The sequence below is a fragment of the Halichoerus grypus genome, chromosome 10, assembly GCF_964656455.1.
Source record: "Halichoerus grypus chromosome 10, mHalGry1.hap1.1, whole genome shotgun sequence".
In the NCBI taxonomy this organism is placed as follows: domain Eukaryota; kingdom Metazoa; phylum Chordata; class Mammalia; order Carnivora; family Phocidae; genus Halichoerus; species Halichoerus grypus.
This window is the reverse complement of record NC_135721.1, coordinates 20,062,320-20,083,726: the sequence shown is the minus strand read 5'-3', so window position 1 is coordinate 20,083,726 and position 21,407 is coordinate 20,062,320. Positions and strand designations below refer to the sequence as shown.

Sequence of the window (21,407 nt, the reverse complement as noted above, 5' to 3'; positions counted from 1 at the left end):
GTCACATTGCATCATACGTAACTCCTTTTAGTTTGTGTTGAATGATTTAATTGATTGATTTCTATCTATAACCTCAGTGTCACCAGTCTTTGATATATTTTTTCTCTTAGCAATATGGGAAGGAAAGCCATCTGATGGGCAGTCAAGCAGCCCTCAAAACTCAAACTCTAGTTATTCTTGTTCAGTTCAAGTGGAAAATCCCTTGCTGGGCTTGGGGAAGAAGTCATTCCAGCGGTCTGACAGGCTCCATACAAGTAAGTTAATTTACAAAGACTTTGGTTCTGCATCTTAATTTGTCAACTCTGTGTTTGAAATTCATCAGCTGTTTTGTGGTTTCGTTCTTTTTCTGACAACAGGTTGTTTTGTCCAGCATTATTTATGTCTTATCTCTGTGTACAGAAAAGTAAAAGGACTCATAATGAAACATGCCAAACTGACCCTTTTTTCCTGCTCCCTCTGAAATCCCACTAAGATGGGAATATGGAAATCCAAAAGATTAGATCCATAAGGGTGAAGAAAACAAGGAGGCAACAGATGGGCAAGCAGTGTCAAGAAATTTTGATGAAAACTGGATGCTGAACAACAGATGCCAATAATAAGCAAGCCAGCTAGGGCTGCAGAACACCAGAAAGAATCAAGAATAGCAGACATCATGTATCATAGTGGGGAAGGGTGAAGCCGAGGGTTGAAAAGAGAACTTTTTTTGGAAGTTAAGAAGCAGTTTGATGCCTCACTCTAGCAAGAAATAGATGGTTTATTTTTGAGGTGAAATTACGTACGGACTTCAAACTCAGAGATACCACTTACGGCTGATGGCAGATAATGAGGCAGTGTACTGAAATCAGGGAAATTAAGAAAAATATAAATACTAATAGTGATCCTTCTTCTTGACTTCCAGAATGCTAGTAGTAAGGCATATTTCTGTCACCACAGCTTCCTTCCTCCCAGCCCCACCTATGTTCCAGCAGGAGATGGGTGGGTTGGTGCCTAAAGAAATTGAGTAGCCTTGGGGCGCCTGGGTGGCTCAGTTGTTAAGCATCTGCCTTCGGCTCAGGTCATGGTCCCAGGGTCCTGGGATCGAGCCCCACATCGGGCTCCCGCTCGGCAGGAAGCCTGCTTCTCCCTCTCCCACTCCCCCTGCTTGTGTTCCCTCTCTCGCTGTGTCTCTCTCTGTCAAATAAATGCATAAAATCTTAAAAAAAAAAAAAAAAACGAGAGAAATTGAGTAGCCTCAGAAGAAAATCTGCAGGCTAATTTACAGATTCCCAACTAAATAGAAATTATCTTGGTCATACTTCTGTGACGCTCACCAGTCTATAAGACCCACCTACACACCCAAAATTTCGAGACAGCCTTTTTAATGCCTTTTCATTGTGATTATTCATGATCACCTCTGAAGAAGACCTCCATCATGAGACACAGAATCTGAAATACAGAAGAAACAGACAATTGAGGAAGATTTAAAATAAATAACTTTAAAAACTGTAATATCCACAGAAAGGTATAAAAGATGACATTGCATCTATGAAAGAACAGACTGCTATGTTAAAAATCAAAAAATAAAGAGTTCCAGGGTATTAACTAATAAGGTAGCCGAAATAAAAAATAATAATAGATGGGGTGCCTGGGTGGCTCAGTCGTGAAGCATCTGCCTTCAGCTCAGGTCATGATCCCAGGGTCCTGGGATGGAGTCCTGCACTGGGCTTCTTGCTCAGTGGGGAGCCTGCTTCTCCCTCTGCCTGCCGCTCCCCCTGCTTGTGCTCTCTCTGTCTCTCTCTCTCTCTCTGACAAATAAATAAAATCTTTAAAAAAAAAAAAAAAAAAACTAGTAGAACCATCAGAAAGAACAGAAATTGAAAGGGGGGTTAAGATAATAAGAGAAATAATAGAAGAAAATTCCAGAGAATTGAAAGCCACAGATTCCAAAGATGAAAGTTCATAGTTGGTGTCAAGAAACATGAATAAAAAGAAACCAATTCCAAGGCACATTCTTTCGAAATTTCAAAATATCCAGGATAGTGAGAAGGTTCCAAAAAAGCCACCAAGGAGAAAGAAAATACTTCATATACAAAGATGTAAGAATTGGGGACGCCTGGGTGGCTCAGTCGGTTAAGTGTCTGCCTTCGGCTCAGGTCATAATCCCAGGGTCCTGGGATCGAGTCCCACATCAGGCTCCCTGCTCAGCAGGAAGCCTGCTTCTCCCTCTGCTTGCCACGCTTCCTGCTTGTGCTCTCTCTCTATCAAATAAATAAATAAAATCTTAAAAGAAAAAAGTTGTAAGAATTGGGATGGTAAACATCTCAGCAGCAGAATAGAAGTTAAAAGATGTGCAGCAATGCTGACAAAATTCAAAGGATTTTTTAATTTTTTTAATTTTTTAAAGATTTTATTTATTTATTTGACAGAGAGAGACACAGTGAGAGAGGGAACACAAGCAGGGGGAGTGCAGAGGGAGAAGCAGGCTTCCCGCGGAGCAGGGAGCCGGATGTGGGGCTCGATCCCAGGACCCTGGGATCATGACCCGAGCCAAAGGCAGACGCTTAATGACTGAGCCACCCAGGTGCCCCAAGGATTAGTTATTCTGTACCCATTTATATGTTCCAGACACTTCCAAGCTATTAAGTGTGAGAACAGAATTAATAATATTTCCAGACTGCTTTATTTTTTTGTTTTTTGATTTTACAAAATTATTTATTAAAAAATAAGTAAGATAGCTGCCTGGTGGCTCAGTCAAGTTAAGCATCTGACTCTCGATTTCAGCTCAGGTCATGATCCTCAGTGTCATGAGAATCGAGCTCTGGGTTTGGCATATTAGTATACCATATTAGTATGGTATTATGCCAATATTGGCATATTGGCCAATATTGGCATAATGTATATGCCAATACTAATATTGGCATATTAGTATATAAATTTTATAAGTATTTATGTGATTTATGAATATTTTTAATCTTTGGCAGTGGAATTGATGATCAAAGGGTATGCTCAGTTTATGGCAGATATTGCCTCTAAGAAAAATGCACAAGGAGGACAATAAGGCAAAGAAGCTGGCACCCCCAGCAACTTGTAGATTAGGTTTTTACATTTTATTGCTTATATTGTGCCTGGTAATCTTTAAATTATTTCCCCTCCTGCCTTACAACTCACTTAAGCGTCTTCTTGGGTAGCAGGAACAAATTAGATAGGTTCTGCTCTCTGCAGGTGCCAGGACACCTGAGCCACAGCTCCTGCAGGACTGGAAATGCTTCTACATCTCCATCATGTAGCATAATTTTCCAAAAAGCACTATAATTAAAATTTAAATCAATCCCAGAAAGGCAAGTGTTGGATTTCAAGAATTCTTTTTCCTTTCCTTTTTTTTTTTTTTTTTTTAAGATTTTTATTTTTAAGCGATCTCTACACCCAACATGGGCTTGAACGCACAACCCCAAGATTTAGAGTTGCATGCTCCACTGAATGAACCAGCCAGGCGCCCCCAGACTCCAAGAATTCTTTTTTAAATTTTATTTATTTATTTATTTATATATTCTTAAAAATATTTATTTATTTCAGAGAGGGAGGGAGGGAGCACATGCCTGTGCGAGGAGGAGGGGCAGAGGAAGAGAGAGAGAATCTCAAGCCGACTCTCCACTGAGCTCAGAGCCCAAGTCAGGGCTTGATCCCACAATCCTTGAGATCATGACCTAAGCCAAAATCATGAGTTGGACGCTTAACTGAGCCATCCAGGCGCCCTCACAATGAGTATTTTTTAAATGTATGGAAGAATCTGTACCTTTTGTGTAAAACAAATGTAAAACTAAATTAGATAATTCACCTGAAATCTTTTTTAGTTTACATTGGTATAATTTGTTTTAACTGTAGTAAACTAGGGTGTATCATACAGTTTTACATCCCAGATTCAATTAAAAAAAAAAAAAACATAGCTCAGATTTTAAGTATAATATGATAGAATACCTAAAGTGGGAAAAATAAAATAAATAAAACAAAAAAAAAAAAAATAAAAATAAAAACAAATAAAATAAATAAATAAAACAAAAAAATAAAAAATGAAATAAATAAATAAAAATAAATAAAACAAAGTCAACTTTACCAAAATTAGAGGACTTAAACTTTAAATTCTAGAAATGAACCAGTTTGTGTGAGGCACATAAAAATATCCTCTGTCACTATTTGATCAATAATAGATCAGAATAATTCACAACTATTTCTCGGTCTCTCTTAAGCAGTTAAGTTAAAATTTTAATGGGGCACCTGGCTGGCTCAGTTGGTGGAGCGTGCAACTCTTGATCTCCGGGTCATGAGTTCAAGCACCACACTGGGCGTAGAGCTTACTTTAAAAAAATTTATTTTTTTTAAATTTTAACTAAAGTTTGACTCCAATGTAAAGGTACAAAATGAATGCACAAATAGTGAAAACTATTCAGGGAATGCTGACACTATCGTTTCATCAGTCATATGGGAGAGCAGAACTATGATGCTGCTCTCAGTCCCTGGAGCCATTGCAACATTGTTTATGCAAACCAAAACATAGTAACCACTTACGGGTGGGTGTCTGATTAAATGAATCATGGTACATATGTTGGAATATGGTACAGCTTTTTATTTTTTATTTTTTTAAAGATTTTTTTTTATTTATTTGACAGAGAGAGAGAGGGAACACAAGCAGGGGGAGTCGGAGGGGGAGAAGCAGGCTTCCCGCTGAGCAGGGAGCCCGATGCGGGGCTTGATCCCAGGACTCTGGGATCATGACCTGAGCCAAAGGCAGACGCTTAACGACTGAGCCACCCAGGCGCCCCATGGTACAGCTTTTTAAAAAGAAAGAGGTAGCTTTGTAGGTGATAGTTTGGAAAGTAGTTCAAGATATTCAGTGAAACAAAAGACAAGATACAATTGGCATGTATATTGTTATTTCATTTATTCAAATTAAAAATGTCATTTTATTTTTAAAGATTTTATTTATTCATTTGACAGAGATAGATACAGCGAGAGAGGGAACACAAGCAGGGGGAGTGGGAGAGGGAGAAGCAGGCTTCTCACGGAGCGGGGAGGCCGATGCAGGGCTCGATCCCAGGACCCTGGGATCATGACCTGAGCCGAAGGCAGATGCTTAACGACTGAGCCACCCAGGTGCCCCAAAATGTCATCTTTGGTAGGAAGCCAGGGTTTGAATGTTGAAACCTTTACTTTTCATTTTATATATTTTGGTGCTATTTCAGTTTTGGGGACATTTACCTTCATCTCTCAAATGCTTTTTTAATATCATTCAATTGGGGGCCCCTCGGCATCAGGGAAATACAAATCAAAAGCACAATGAGATACCACCTCGTACCAGTCGGAATGACTAAAAGGAACAACTCAGGAAACAACAGATGTTGTCAAGGATGAAGAGAAAGGGGAACCCTCTTACACTGTTGGTGGGAAAGCAAACTGGTGCAGCCATTCTGGAAAACAGTATGGAAGTTCCTCAAAAAGTTAAAAGTAAAGCTACCCTATGACCCAGAAACTGCACTGCTAGGTATTTACCCAAAGGATACAAACATAGTGATTCGAGAGGGCACATGCACCCCAGTGTTTATAGCAGCAGTGTCCACAATAGTCAAACTATGTTAAGAGCCCAGATGTCCATCGACAGATGAATGGATAAAGAAGTGGTGTGTATATACAATGGAATATTACTTCGCCATCAAAAAGAATGAAATCTTGCCATTTGCAACGATGTGGATGGAACTAGAGGGTATTATGCTAAATGAAATAAGTCAGTCAGAGAAAGACAAATACCATAAGATTCCACTCATGTGGAATTTAAGAAACAAAACAGATGAACATAGGGGAAGGGAAGGAAAAATAAGATGAAAACAGAGAGGGAGGCAAACCATAAGAGACTCTTAACTCTAGGAAACAAACTGAGGGTTGCTGGAGGGGAGGTAATTGCGTGATGGGCATTAAGGAGGGCACTTGATTTAATGAGCATTGGGTGTTGTAGGCAACTGATGAATTACTAAATTCTGCCTCTAAAACTAATGATACAGTATAGGTTAATTTAATTGAATTTAAATAAAAAATTTAAAGATACATATTGGGATTTTGTGGCACCTGGCTGGATAAGTGTGTAGAACATGTGATTCTTGATTTCATGGTTGTGGCTTCAAGCCCCCCAGTGGGTGTAGAGATTAATTAAAAATAAGGTCTTTAGAAAAAAAATATATATTTTATGTTTCTGTTTTGAACTTTTAACTTAAATACCTAATAGAGATCATGCACTTTATGTTAGCTCTGCGTATAGCTCTATATAGTGATAACAGACTCTGAAGCCACAGCTCTGGGTTTGAATTCCTGCACTGTAACTTAATAGTACAATTTTGGGCCAGTTTCTTACCAAGTCTGGGCCTCATTTTCTTCATCTGTGAAATGTACAATAATAGTGTCTTACTTCATAGGGTTATTTGAAAAATAAGTGAATTAACACACGTCAATGTTTAGAATAGTGCCTGGCACTAATGAAGCCTTATAGAAATGTTTGCTGCTGCTATTATTGATCATTATATGAAATTTACTGAGACCTGATTGTGTTCATTCCTGATTATTTTATCCCCATCTTTACAATCACATTCTTTAATCATTTTATGCAGCGCTGTTCTGTATTTTATCTGTGACAGTTTCAGTGGTAGTAGTACTTTTAGGTCTAAACCTTTTATTTTTGGTTTCTATTGACTGTCATAGTAGCATGTCTGCTGGTTTGTCAGGGTAGTCTGTGAGATAGTGCTGGATTTTAATTTGGAGGAATCCTATGGGCCTAACTTAAGGGAATTCCTTTCCTCTTAAGAGAGATTACTTTTGCTTCACCTTCAGCCAGGAACAGAGGTTATCCATATTCAAGATGTGTAGCTTTGTGCATGTATTTCTAACTGTAAGATTTCTGGGTCTTAGATTCTTATGCACATTAAATTTTGCAGTATGTTATCAAATTTTCTTCCAGTAAGATTATATTAATTTGAGACCCATCAGCAGTATTTGACAGTTGTTTTTGCTTTTTCTATGTGTAGTCTCATCACTGTACTGCAGTATTTGCCATTTTGATAGACAAAAAAATGTTCATTGGTTTAACTGGCATTTAAAAAATACTAATACCGTAGCATCTGCTTATGGTTAGTCAGCTGTGAATTACCTATAATTCCCTGTGCTCATTTTTCTCATGGTGATACTTCTTTTTCATATTGATTTATAGATGCACTTAAAATTTTTTAAAAATATCTATCTACCAATCTGTTTATTAATTTAAAGCTCTACGCTCAGTATGGGGCTTGAACTCATGACCCTGAGATCAAGAGTCGCATGTTCTACCAACTGAGTCAGCCAGGCACCCCATATAGATGCACATTTATTTATTTTAAAAGGTTTTATTTGAGAGAGAGAGAGTGCACAAGCGGTGGGGAGGGTACGGAGGCACAGAGGGAGAAGGAGAAGCAGAATCCCCGCTGAGCAGGGAGCCCATGCGGGGCTCTATCTCAGGACCTTGAGATCATGACTTGAGCTGAACGCAGTTGCTTAACCGACTAAGCCACCCAGGCGCCCCTAGATGCACTTTTAATATGAAAAATCATAAAGTTTTGTCATGATTTGCAAATATTTTTGGCAAGTTAGTCTTGTTTATAATATTTTTTGTTATTTACATTTGAAGACTGTGTACTCAAGTTTGTCAGTCATTTGAAAGACTATAGATTGTGACTAAGTTTCTTGAAACCACTAAGGTATTCAGTTACAACATTTTTAGGTAATCAAAATTAAAATCAATGAAAAAGTTTTGATGGCAAAGGAAAAAGGATCTCAGTATGATATATATATAGATTTGAATTTTTCTGGATTTTTTGGATCACTTTGTGTATGTGTCATGCCTTGCTTTTATTAGTCTTAGAAGAAATTTCTAAAACCTTTAGGTGTTCCCTTCTTCACAGTCTGATATTTAAAGTAGTTACAACTGTGCTTTTTTTGCACTACAGAGTAAGCTATACTTTAGATAGAAACAAGAATGTAAAGGAGGCCCAAATGATTCTTTTCCCCTATTTTTGTAGGGCAAATGAAAAGGACTAAATGTGCTGAAATTGATGTTGAGACACCAGACTCCATTCTGGTTAATACAAATCTACGAGCACTGATCAACAAGCACACCTTTTCAGTCCTTCCTGGAGATTGCCAACAGCGACTGCTTTTACTCCTTCCAGAGGTGGATCGACAGGTGCGTTATTTTCAAGCATAAGCAGTTTTTTAAAAACCTTCTGAGGCTTTCTTCACTCATCCCCTTTAACACTCCTTAAAACTTTTTAAATAGCTTTTTATATATACTTGTAAAGAAGTGGTATCAAAGGTACTAAGACAAGAAATAAGAATATTTTTATGTAAGTGTTCTTAATAGTTTTGCCCTGTAAGTCTTAGAAAAGAAAAAAACTCTTATCAGAACATCAAGATTATGGAATAAAATTTGTGTAGCTATCATATTAGGAGGTAAGGTATTCATTGAATACAGTCCAGGAGGAAGAGTTGTCTTGTTTAAGATATTTAACAGGGATTTTTTAATGGATTTTTTGAAGGGAGAATGAATGTTAATTATTTTCATTCTTTTGTTAGATTTTTTTTTTTTAAGATTTTATTTATTTATTTGACAGAGAGAGAGATAGCGAGAGCAGGAACACAAGCAGGGGGAGTGGGAGAGGGAGTAGCAGGCTTCCTGCCGAGCAAGGAGCCCGATGTGGGCTCGATCCCAGGGCCCTGGGATCATGACCTGAGCCGAAGGCAGCAGTCGCTTAACGACTGAGCCACCCAGGCACCGCTTTTGTTAGATTTTTAAAAAACAAAAACATTTATTGTTTTCATAATAAAGAACTTTAAAAACCGAATAAATTACACTCTTAAAAAAAAGATAGCTAGAAGAAATTCCAGAGGTTTGGGAAAGTCTAGGTAGGGACTGGAGAGATTTTGGTTGGTCAGGAATAAGGTCAAGATCTGAGACTTAGGCTTTTATCCAGGAAAGAGTGACTAGCAAGTCACTCCCCCTTCTGATTATCTCTTTCCTCCTCTACAAAAGGAAGATAGGACCATTATGATTTTTAAGGTTTATTCAATTCTGAGGGGTTTTTTATTCATTATTATTTCCAAACACATACTGTGTTCTTAAGTAATCTGATAGCCCTCCCCTTTTTTCCTAATCATTATAAAAACAAGATGAGAGGTATTTTCCCTAGTTTACAGTAAGAAAACTAGATTTATACCCTGGTTTGTGGTAAGAGATTAAAGGAGAGTAAGTAAGTTACACACATCATCCTAGCTAATTGACTGTGTCAAAACAAAATATTTCTAATTCTGAAAATGATCTTTCTATTAAACTGTATTGATACTAGTTTCAGTCGCATAATGATGTAAATTAGCACATGGGAAAGCAGGCCAGATTCCATTTCCAGAAGTAAGTCAGGTACACTACCAGCCATAGGGAAAAGAAGTAAGTAAAGCTGATCCTTCCCCACTACTGCTTTTCCCTCCTTAAAACTTCTTGGGGAAATTACAGTTTTGGGGATGCCCACCTTTTGGTTTGAACAAGTTAGGAGGCTAATGTTTCTGCAGAGTTTTTAAAGAACTTCTCATTGGGGATTGCTCTCGTCTTTTTTAATGGCTCAGGTTATTAGGTTGGGAATAAGATAGGACCTAACTGAAGGCCTATCTAGAACTCTAGTGCAGGTTTCTTAGAACTGTCTTTTGACTAATGGCCCTTATCCTCTCTCTGAAGAAGGATTGCCACATAAAATTTCAGAATGAAAAGGGACCTTGTAAGTTATCTGTTCAATTTCCCATAGAGTACAGTTGTGTGGGGAATTCTTAATAGGAAGTTACTTGGCCTTTTTTGAGTATGGTGAGAACACAGTAACCTGAGAAATAATGTCCTTACATATAGAAGTATGGAGCTTGAATCAACTTCACTGTCAGATGCAATTTAGAGTGTTTATATAGAATCCTGGTTATTACTAGGACGAAACATTGAAAACCATATTTCATTGTATGGATTGCCCAGCCATGAAGTAAAAATAATTTAGACCAGAGAAAAGAAAATAGGAGGGGAGTGGATTAAAGCATCTCTCTAGATATATTTAAAGGTCTGTCATATGAAAGAGATAAACTTTTTTGTTTCTCCAGAAAGCAGATGTGAAGTTAAAATAACATTTTTTTTTTAACAGCTACAGCTGTTAAAATGGATTGACTTGTGATGGAGTAACTTACTCATCACTGGACTATTCAGGCTTAGGTTGGATGACCTGTTCTGATAGGGAAGACCATTACCCTCTGCCAACTCTCTAGAGTACAAATCGGCAGTCAGCAAACTTGGGCCAGTTTCAGCCCACTTGCCTGTTTTTGTAAATAAAGCTTTATCGACATATATCCACCTTCATTGGGTTACATATGGTATACAGCTATGTTCGTGCGGCCATGGCAGTGTTAGACGTGGTTGCCGCAGAGTCCCTGTGGCCTTCAAAGCCTAAAATAATTGCAATCTCTCCTTTGGCAGAAATAGTTCACCAATTTCTGCCCTAGAGCTGGGGGGGCAGATAACGTGGGCCCAGATAGATGTAGAAAGTGAAGTTGGTTGAGAATCGTTCCTCAATCCCTAGGATGTCCCAATAGTTACTTAAATTTTCTTCAGAAAATTGTTTTTGACTTAAAGGTTACATTTAAGTTTTTAATACACCTAGAATTTTTTTTTGTATTGCTCTGAAATTGGGCTTCAACTTAATAATAGATAGCCAGTTGTTTCACCACTACATATTTATTTATTTATTTATTTTTTATTTATTTATTTTTTTTTAAAGAATTTATTTATTTATTTGACAGGGAGAGACACAGCGAGAGAGGGAACACAAGCAGGGGGAGTGGGAGAGGGAGAAGCAGGCTTTCCGCCGAGCAGAGAGCCCGACGCGGGGCTCGATCCCAGGACTCTGGGATCATGACCTGAGCTGAAGGCAGACGCTTAACAACTGAGCCACCCAGGCGCCCTCACCACTACATATTTAATATAACCATCTTTTTCTCACAATTTGAAATACCATCTTCGTTATATATTCTATGCACTTACATGCAGTATGTGTTTATACGTACACTCCACTTTTCCACTCATTTCTTCATTCCTTCTAATGTTAGTAATAATTGTTTTGAGTGCAGTGGCTTTGTATGTGGTATGTTTAATAATTGGAAAGGCGATTTTTCTTATTTTTTCCTTATGAACTTTAAAATCATTTTGTTAAAAAAATATAAAATCGTTTTGTTAATGAAAAATCTGCATGGGGTTCTGGTTGGAATGTAGATATTAACTATGGGGAGAAAGTCAATTTTATTAAGCTTTTCTGTCTAAATTTTTTTCAGATCTTGTGTTTTATGTCCTTATATAAGATTTATGGTTCTAAACCAAGATAGGAAATCAGAATCTCTAATAGAATCTTAAAACCTTTTGGCAAGACATCACAAATCAAGTCAGTGGGCAGATAAATTAGGGGAAATTTTTTAGTGTATGTGACAGTTTTACTATGAATAATATGTAAAGGATTCTCACAAATTGATAATAAAAATAAGCAGCCTTATAGAAAAATATGCAAAATGATAAGAATTTCACAAGGTGATAAATCTGAATATTTAATAAACATGCAAAAAGTTGAACAAAACTCCAATAGTCAAGATAAAGGAAATTCTTACATTTCAAACCCTTTAGACTGGCAAAAATTAAATAATTTAGTTAACAAATATTGTTCACAGGATAAAGAGTACACTCATACATTTCGGGTAGAAATATGAATTGTTGTAGTCTTTTTGGAAAATAATCTAACAATACCTTGTTACAGACACAGATATTTCTTTGCTTTTAGAACTTATTCCACAGAAGTAAAAGCCCTAGTATATTCATCTTTGCCAGAATGCTAATATTGCAGCGTGGTTGATTGTGGGAAAACATTGGAAACAAGGTTCATGTTTATGATTAAGAAACTGGTAAATGAATTAAGGTGCATGCATCCAGTGAAATAATATGCAGCTATTATAAAGGAGCTAACACTATGCCAGTTGACTTGGAGAGACGTGCACAATGTATTATGTGAGAAAAATAAGATTCAGAGCTTGGTCTGGAGCTTGGTCACAGTTTTATAAAACAAATAATAAACCTCTCAGGAAAAAACTTCTTACATGTAGATTTATTTGTTTGCGGATGATTCTTTGAGTATAATTAATGGGGAATGGAATTGAAAGTAGAAGAAGGAGGAAAGGTAAACAGGAAATAAATTTAGAAAAAATGATATATTATAAAATAGTAGTATCCATAATAAGCAGCATGGTATGATATAGTCATGTTTCTATAAAAGTAAATGTATATACATTCTTCTCTAAAACGAAAGAAAGTTCAATTCCACATTTGGCTTTCTTTGTAAGCTTCTCTTGGCTTATTCTTTGACCCAGGTTGGTCCAGATGGTCTGATGAAGTTAAATGGCTCAGCCCTTAACAATGAGTTCTTCACTTCAGCAGCCCAAGGCTGGAAGGAAAGACTCTCAGAAGGTAAGTGTTCAACCTTACGTGCCTCCTAGATTGTATATGTACTTGGAGCTACTATGAGGGCAGATTGGCACCTCTATGCCTCAATGAGTTTTTGAGCTAAGGACGAGATGTTTCCATAGGGTAGAACTAGCTATCCTGTGTGAAACACTATACTGACTTTTTTCTGGAGCCTATGTAACCAGGTCTGGCTCCAGATGGAGTCTAGCAATGTTCCTTTAAGAAGTCAAAGTCACCTTTCAATTTAGGGAAACTAAACAAATACAGATTTTAGACCCCTTCCTCAATATTTTTATCAGTGATCAGATTCTGATCAAGATTTTGATTCAGGGATTCTGGGTTAATGCCTAGGAATTGAAATTTTAATAAGCAGAGTATAGAATTAGGGTTACAGTGTTCGCTTATGTTTGTTTTTCAGTACACATGGAATACAAACTAACACTTGAAAGGTCATATGAAGTTATACCAAGGCATAGCTTAAAACAACTGTGAAAAGCTTTAAAATGAATACATTTGTTTTTTTTTTTTTTAATGAATACATTTGTAAGGAGAGCAATTAGGAATGCTATTCATTGCTGACATTTTGTCAGATCACTAGCATTTAGAGTTAATTGACCAGCTAATTAATATCTATATTGTTCACTGCAGTTGTTGACATTTGCCTTCCTATTGTTTTGAGTTTTTTTTTTTTTTATTGTTTTGGGGGGACAAATTCTGTATAGAAAGGCTCTCTCACTGATTACTCTGGTACTATCAAAGATTTCCTTGAGCAGAGACCACTTTTTTTTTTTTCTGAAAGAGTTGCAATCACACAAGCACTTTAAGACATATGCATTACTATTACCTTTCTTTAAGAATAATTTGATAAGGGGTGCCTGGGTGGCTCAGTCGGTTAAGCAGCTGCCTCGGCTCAGGTCATGATCCCAGGGTCCTGAGATCGAGCCCTGCATCAGGCTCTTTGCTCAGCGGAGAGCCTGCTTCTCCCTCTCCCTCTGTCTGCCTGCCACTCCCCCTGCTTGCGCTCTCTAGCTCTCTCTCTGTCTCAAATAAATAAATAAAATCTTTAAAAAAAAAAAAGTAATTTGATAAAGGATTTATGCCCCACCCAACTCCCCATTTTTTTGTTTTTGAGAGAAAGAGAGAGCAAACTGTGGCAAGGGGGTGGGGGGCAGAGGGAGAGAGAGAATCTTAAGCAGGCTCATGCCCAGTGCAGAGCTGGAAGCAGGGCCTGATCCCTGGACGCTGAGATCATACCCTGAGCCGAAATTGGGACTGTTACGACTGAGCCACCCAGGCGCTCGCCCCCCTGGTTCCCGCACCACCCAGTTTTTTAAAATAGGTATTATCATCAGTGATACCTTGGTCGTTATCAGTGTTACTTTTCTTTCTTTTTCTTTTCTTTTCTTTTTTTTTTTTTGCATATAAGCAGTCACTGCTATACCTAGTCATTTATTTTATGAGCAGCAAAAACTTTGAACACTGTACACATGTGAACAGAATTCAATACTTTTTATTCCTCATTCTCTCGTGCACAGTAGACTCAATGAAAAAGTAGTTATGGGTTGGACTCTGACAGGCAGAGTCCTCTTTTCCTTTTTTTTTTTTTTTTTTTTAAAGATTTTATTTATTTATTTGACAGAGAGAGACAGCGAGAGAGAGAGAACACAAGCAGGGGGAGAGGGAGAGGGAGAAGCAGGCTTCCCGCCCAGCAGGGAGCCGGATGCGGGGCTCCATCCCAGGACCCTGGGATCATGAGCTGAGCCGAAGGCAGATGCTTAACGACTGAGCCACCCAGGCACCCCCAGAGTCCTCTTTTCCTACTCTTATGCCCAGGACTGTGTCCTGGAACACTTTTCCTTTCTATCCTCTTATCCCAAAGAGACCTAAACTTGAAGTCTACCATTTCTACCTCTTTTTCCTTGATGTCCTGGGTATTAGAGTATAAAAGAGAGCAACCTTTCTGAGCCGCAGTTTGAAGATGGCCTACCCAGCACATTCAGCTGTCCTCTGCTGTTGGAGTGGGAGGGATTGAAGTGCTTGGTGATATATGCAAATAAATGTCATTTCCAGAGCAGTGCGGTCATTGGCATGTTGAGCACTTTAATGCCAAGGCACTAGAATGGTACAATTTCTGGAGCAATTAGAAAACTGATGACTCCCAAATAACTCCCTATGGTTTTACTGGAACCTCAACTGCCTATAAGCAGGATCACAGGTCACAGCTGTTCATTATGCAGTTAGAGATAAAAGGCACAAAATAACAAGTTGCCTGAGAGAAACAGAACTTTAAAATAACCAAATGCCCAGTGGCATTATTTACTGAAAACACGTGACTCTTCTTGCAGTGGGAAAGAAATGACAAATTCAAGGTTAGTGATAAAAGAAATCTGTGGGGCATATGATGTTTGGAGCAGGAGGGAGGTGCCACAGGAGGGCCCAGAGAAAAGGCACAGGTGGCCTCCGCTGAGTCCTGGAGACTGCATGCAGTGGTGTGCAAGCTTGTATGTCCCCCAGTGGCTTCCAGGGGCTCCTTTCCAGTGAGGAATTGTGGGAAATTTCTCTTACTTTCACATGATAGTATTCTGACTCCTGCATGAGACTTTCATGATTCACAAATAGTTAAAAGTTACAAACAGCATATTTCTATTGAATATCTTTTTTTTTTTTTTGTACATTACAGGTGAGTTTACACCTGAGATGCAAGTGAGAATTCGACAAGAGATTGAGAAGGAGAAAAAAGTAGAGCCATGGAAAGAACAATTCTTTGAAAGCTACTATGGTCAGAGGTAATACCAACACAGGTTCTGTAAACCAAATGTGAATTCCTACATATATCTCACACCGTGTTTCATCTTAACTACCTTTCCAGAAATTCTAGTCCTTAATTTCCTTCTATTATTTCACCAGTTCTTTTTAACTAAGAATTTTTTTTCTTTTTGTGAATCATGCGTGCACAGAATTGGGTTCCTTGACTCTTGACACATTACCATTGTGGGTGGGATGGTTTCATTAAAAAAAAAAAAAATGTATTATCTTGAATTGGAATCCCTTTCTTTGAATAGACTGAATAGTTCTTATCAATAATTTTATAAGTTATAAGAATACTGAAGTTCAGTACATTTTTTCTAGTAGTTAATTATCCCACAAGATGGTAATTTATCCAGAATCTCCAAGGAATCCTAGGAATCCCATAATATGGACCATTACACCCAGGGCATCATTAAACAGCCTCTTCTCTCTAGAAGGCACTCTGGCGGGTCTTCATAGCTGAATGAAGATACAAACTCTGTTCTCAAGGGGATGTACGTTAAATTTTTTTTTTTTTTAATAAAGTATCCGAAAAGAAGTTAATGGGGACATTTAAATAGATGACAGTGGAGCTATATTGTTTGAAGTAGAATTGAACATCCAGAGATTTATTGGTTTGTCTCCCTTCTTGCCTTCTGCATACCTAATGGCAATCCTTAAGGACACTCCGTAACCACAGTTTGACAACTAATGGCTCTTTTTCTTATTTCCCAGTAGTTCATTGATCCCCTTTATGGTCACGTAGGAAGTGATTCCTATTGTGATTAAGAGTCTCACGTATGGGTACGCCTGGCCGGCTCAATCAGTAGAGTGTGTAACTCTTGATCTTGGGATTGTGTGTTTGAGCCATGTCGGTCTTAAAAAAAAAAGTCTCACATATTGATCTACACTCTTGGTATGAGCTTTGAGCCCTTCTCCATAAATGATGGTGTATCCATTTAGACTGTTATCGCAGGTAGCTGTCACTCTGTAAATATTGTTAATTTCCTCCGTAGGCATTGTAGGAATTTTTGGGTCTTTCTGTTTTCAGCTGTTAACTTTTTTTTGCCAGTTTTTACAGGAGGACTGTTTTTTATTATTGTCTAGTTTTGTTGTTAGCCACTCCATTTCAGAGGTGCAGTACTGATCATTTGAAGTCACCAAAGAGTCCTTTGCTTTTGCCTGGTTAAACAATGTTCTAAAACATTATGAAGAGTCTCTAGTGACCCCGCTGAGTAGCCTAGTCCTAGCGAGGCCACTCTGTGGAAGTCCCAGTTGACCTTCACTCCCAGGATAGCTCAGAGGCATTGATCTCAGAATTAAAGAGCTATAGTAAGTGAAGTGTAAATGGGCTTTCCAGAAACTCCAGAGTTCTAATTGTCTGAAGAACGTTGACAGCCACCTCCTACTGTCTCCTCCGGGGCCCGTAGATTTCTTGGGCCCCCCTTTCTGCGGGTGCTACAGAGCAGAGTTGATCAGGGTACGTGGGTCTTGGCCTTCTTTCACTTCCCTTGTGGGTAGTCTGTGATGTTTGCCTCTAGACAAGGTAGCCCCTCTTATAAACATAAGTAATAATGATAATTAACATTATTGAGCTTTAATATGTGCTAAGTACTGTTCTAAGTACTTTATATGCATAATTTAATCACACAACAGTATAAAGTGATGAACCTCAGTATATAATGAAGAAACTGAGATACAAAAGACTAGTAACTTACTTAACGTCACATGGATGTATCAGAGCCAGGATTTGCATCCAGGCACTCGAGCTCCAGAACTTCACTAATAATAATAATAATAATAATAATAATAATAGTAATAATAATAGTGATGATATATGAGGAATACCTACTATATGTCAGGGTTTCTTCTAGGCATTGCCATATACTATTATCTCCTAACACTTTCAATAACATAGGCCATTTTTCAACTAGAATATTTTTTCCTTCCACTTTTAGTTCTGGTCTGAGCCTTGAGGATTCAAAGAAATTGACAGCCTCGCCCAGCGATCTCAAAGTAAAGAAAACCCCAGCTGAGCAACCAAAATCCATGCTCCCTTCAGAGGCCTCACCTGTCAGTATAGTCCCAGTAATTTCCCAGTTAGGGTCTAAAGAAGAAGTGGTGCAAATGCCATCCCCAGTAAGAAAAGAAGAGCATGAAAGCCAAGATATGGTGCAGCCAAACCCCAAATCCACAGAGCCCCTACTTCCCTCAGCAAGCAATACACAAGAGCTTAGCAGCATTCTTCCCATCAAGTGCCCAAAGGATGATGATCTCTTGGAGCAGAAGCCAGTTGCCTCTGCTGAACAGGAGTCTGAGAAGGAGAATCATCTCACTACAGTTTCTAATTATAACAAAGATGAAAGCCAAGAAGCTTTAGTTACATCCCCAAACAAACCCAAGAGTCCTGGGGTGGAAAAACCAGTAATGAAGCCCATAGCAGAAGCAGGTCCACAGGATATCACTGCGAAAGAACCTCCATCAGCTCTGGTTGATCACAGCCCAGAAAGCCTCAAGAGGAAATCTTGTCTCATCCAAGAAGAGGCCCCCGTGAGCTGGGAGAAAAGGCCACGTGTCACGGAGAATCGCCAGTACCAGCAGCCATTTCAAGTCTCGCCACAGCCCTTTCTCAGTAGAGCGGACAGGATCCAGGTGCGAAAAGTACCACCTCTCAAGGTAAGAGAGTGGGAAGAATTGAAAAAGAGAGAATGTATGAACAGTAAGTTTCTGGTCTTATTAAATTTCAAGTCATTTGTGGTATTTCGTAACGCAGTTGTATATATGTGATAAGCCTGTTAACTGTGTTCTAACATGAACAAAATTATTAATAAACGGGCATTTAGAACTGCATTCCTACAGATCTTTATTAGTGGTTGAGTAAGTAATGGATATCTAATTAATGAGACCACCTCCACCCACCCTCCCTGCTGGCTACTCTTACATCTTAAGATAGTTGTGGAAATTATTCTGTCTCATGTGACAACATAAGAAATATAAACAGAAGGAAGCCATTGGCTTTTTTGTGGCAAGAGCCATGATATTTAAGTGTACCCTGGCCCTTTTCTTACTGCCATAACTGATTTGATGTTCTGTGGCTCTAGAACTACCTTTAGTTCCATCTTTTTAAAGGAAACCTCTATGGTTGCCATGGGTCACTGCTGGTTACTTGAGGGACATGAGTAAGGTGGGATAGCCTTGTTAAGCTCTCTTGCTCAGGCTGTGTTACTGACTTCCATGTTAGCATTCTATTGCTGCTTATCAAATCTTTCACATTCATAAAGCAGTATCCTTATCTTAGTATATAAAGACTGCATCTAACCAGTAGTGAGCCCTTTAAAACCCAAACACATTTTTACTCTTGATCTAAAGGTTTACTAATACTTGGGCTTGTGCTTTATATCAGTTTGCAGTTCATTTATTCACTTAATAAATAGTATATGTTAATAAATTTTTACTAATGGTATTCATTAATACTATTGTGTCTACTGTGCGCCCAGGCACTGGGTATTACTCATTCACGTTAGGATATAAATAGAAAAAGAAGGCACATAGAAATACTTTTTCCCCCTTTTTTATTTAACTTAGATGAACCAAAGTTAGTTCCATCAGGACATATCCCTTAGAAACATTCAGTTGCTAGTACTTGACCCATTTCATTTGCTATGTATTTCTCTCTCATTTTGCGTCTTACTACTAATTGTATGACATTCTCATTACTTTTTAATTTTAAGATTTGTGCACCTAGGAATCTCCCTTTTTAAAAAATGTTTGCCACTTTTCTACCATTAACATACCTTGCATGCTTTGCCAGAGATTGTGATTTTTTTATGAAAATCACTTTACCATTCTTTTTTTCCCCACTTTTACTGTTATAAAAATATTAGAAACCTTTCTGTAATGAATGTCAGTCAGAACTTCTATGCAGACCCGAGAGCCGAGTTACATTTTAGGTTTTACTTTATATAAATGATACTGGGTAAGATTCATCATTTCTGTTTCCTCATCTGTATAGAGGCGGAATTACATGCTACTTGGTCTGCTTTCTCTAATCCAGAGAGGCTCCACACTGAAAACTTAAGTCTACCATGACCGTATTATTGTTATTTAATTTTTTCCCTTTTGCTCTCTTCTCCTTCCTCATCCCCCTCTACCCCCCCACAGAATATTTTCTACCAGAAGTTGCTTTAATAACTCTTACCTTAGGCCGTATCTCAAATCCCACTTTCTTAGACAAAACTTAATGTAATTTATAACAGCAAAATCTTTTAACTAAAACTTAAGTAGAAAAATAAAATTTTAATTTTATTACAAATGTTATACAAGTGTATATATGTAAGTTATATACGTGCATATGTGTGCACACGTTACAACATGGATATCTGTAACATAATATGTATGGGGGGAGACGGAAAACTGTGTTTCCTATTTGGTATACATTTATTTATTTTTTAAAGATTTTATTATTTGAGAGTGAGAGAGAGCACAAGTGGGAACAGGAGCGGGGCTGGGGATGGTGGTGGGGGAGAGGGAGAGGGAGAAGCAGACTCCCTACTCAGCAGGGAGCCCGATGTGGGGCTTCATCCCAGGACCTTGAGATCACGACCCGAGCCGAAGGCAGATGCTTAACTGACTGAGCCACCCAGGCGCCCCATCTATTCAGTATACATGAAAAGAATTTACCTTGCTCTACCAGGATAGCGCTTCTTGGTGTTAAATTGTTACCAGTGCCCAGACGACATTGAGCCCTTAGTGCTTACAGAGTGTAACATCTCATTTATTCCACATAAACAGGTAATAGAGCTATTTACATAAATAACTGAAACTTATTATTTTTACGTATTAAGACTTTCTATTAGAGCCACTTTTAATGAATTTATCAACATGTTAGTAATGATTTTCAGTCATTACAATAGATATTATTTATTCTGCTAGGTATGTTATTATTCTCAAGATTATTCTGATGTAAGGTTGTTTGTCCCTATATACAATTCCCCTAAACAATTGTGCTTTTACTTTCTTGGATTTAATTTTCTGGTTTTACCTACTTTCTACCCGTCCTAGTGGTCTCTTCTAGGTGATATTACCAAGGGGCAACAATTGCTTCTTTCCCTCTATTGGTAGCTTCTAAAATACTGTGCAGTTAGATGTAAAAGAGACTCAGTGTTTAAGAGAGAGATTAGGTACATCTCCTGACGTGAGACGTGTGGACTGTGACGCCTGTGACGATCCCACTGCTCTGACTTCTCAATGACGGAGAATCTGTTTCTCAGGACTACTGACCTTTTGAGAAATGGATATTGCAAATAATGAAAAATTTTTAGTGACTTTACTATTCTTAATTTTAAGGAGTTCCGGAAAGATAACATGCATTTCCTTAGAGCCCTGTGGCTTAATTTTTCTTTTTTTTTAATTAAATGCCCTAGAAAATCTGTAACAGTTATTTGCTCCTTTAAGTTCTGGCCACTACTAGAAGGGTCCAGACTTTGATGCATTCTAATTGAACTCTGATAGCTTCCAAAGTATTGTTTCAAATAGGAGCCTGATTCCTTTCAGATACAGTATTTTATGCTATGAAAATCAGTGGTTTCAAACTTGGTGATGTATCAGAGTTTCCCAGGAAGTGTTTCAGAAAAGCATATTTTCTCTAGAGTTTTAATTTGTCAATTTTGGGATAGGACCCGGAGCACATATATTTTTTTTAATTTTTTTTTTTAAAGATTTTATTTATTTGAGAGAGAGAGAAACAGCGTGAGAGGGGAGAGGGTCAGAGGGAGAAGCAGGCTCCCCGCCGAGCCAGGAGCCCAATGCGGGACTCGATCCCAGGACTCCAGGACATGACCTGAGCTTAAGGCAGTCGCTTAACCAGCTGAGCCACCCAGGCGCCCCCAGAGCACATATATTTTTAACCAGCTCCCCAAGTAAGGATAAAGCCAGCCAGGGATGAAAACGAGTGTGGTGAACACCGTATACATTATGTACATACTCCCTCGTGTGGATGGACGGAGTGGGGTGCATCTGTGGATCACACACTGTCTACCTTCTAGTG

The 21,407-nt window shown here is 38.3% G+C and overlaps 1 protein-coding gene across 2 annotated transcripts in view; it reads left to right on the top strand.

The window, feature by feature from the left end:
* ASXL2 (ASXL transcriptional regulator 2) overlaps positions 1-21,407 on the top strand; it is a 141,526-nt gene that overhangs the window by 108,026 nt on the left and 12,093 nt on the right. For both annotated transcript variants that reach the window (XM_078056071.1, XM_036075518.2), the window contains 5 exons: positions 111-254; positions 8,070-8,233; positions 12,481-12,577; positions 15,255-15,360; positions 17,320-18,037. In XM_078056071.1, coding sequence (XP_077912197.1) covers positions 111-254; positions 8,070-8,233; positions 12,481-12,577; positions 15,255-15,360; positions 17,320-18,037 — 1,229 coding nt within the window. The remainder of the gene's footprint in view (positions 1-110; positions 255-8,069; positions 8,234-12,480; positions 12,578-15,254; positions 15,361-17,319; positions 18,038-21,407) is intronic.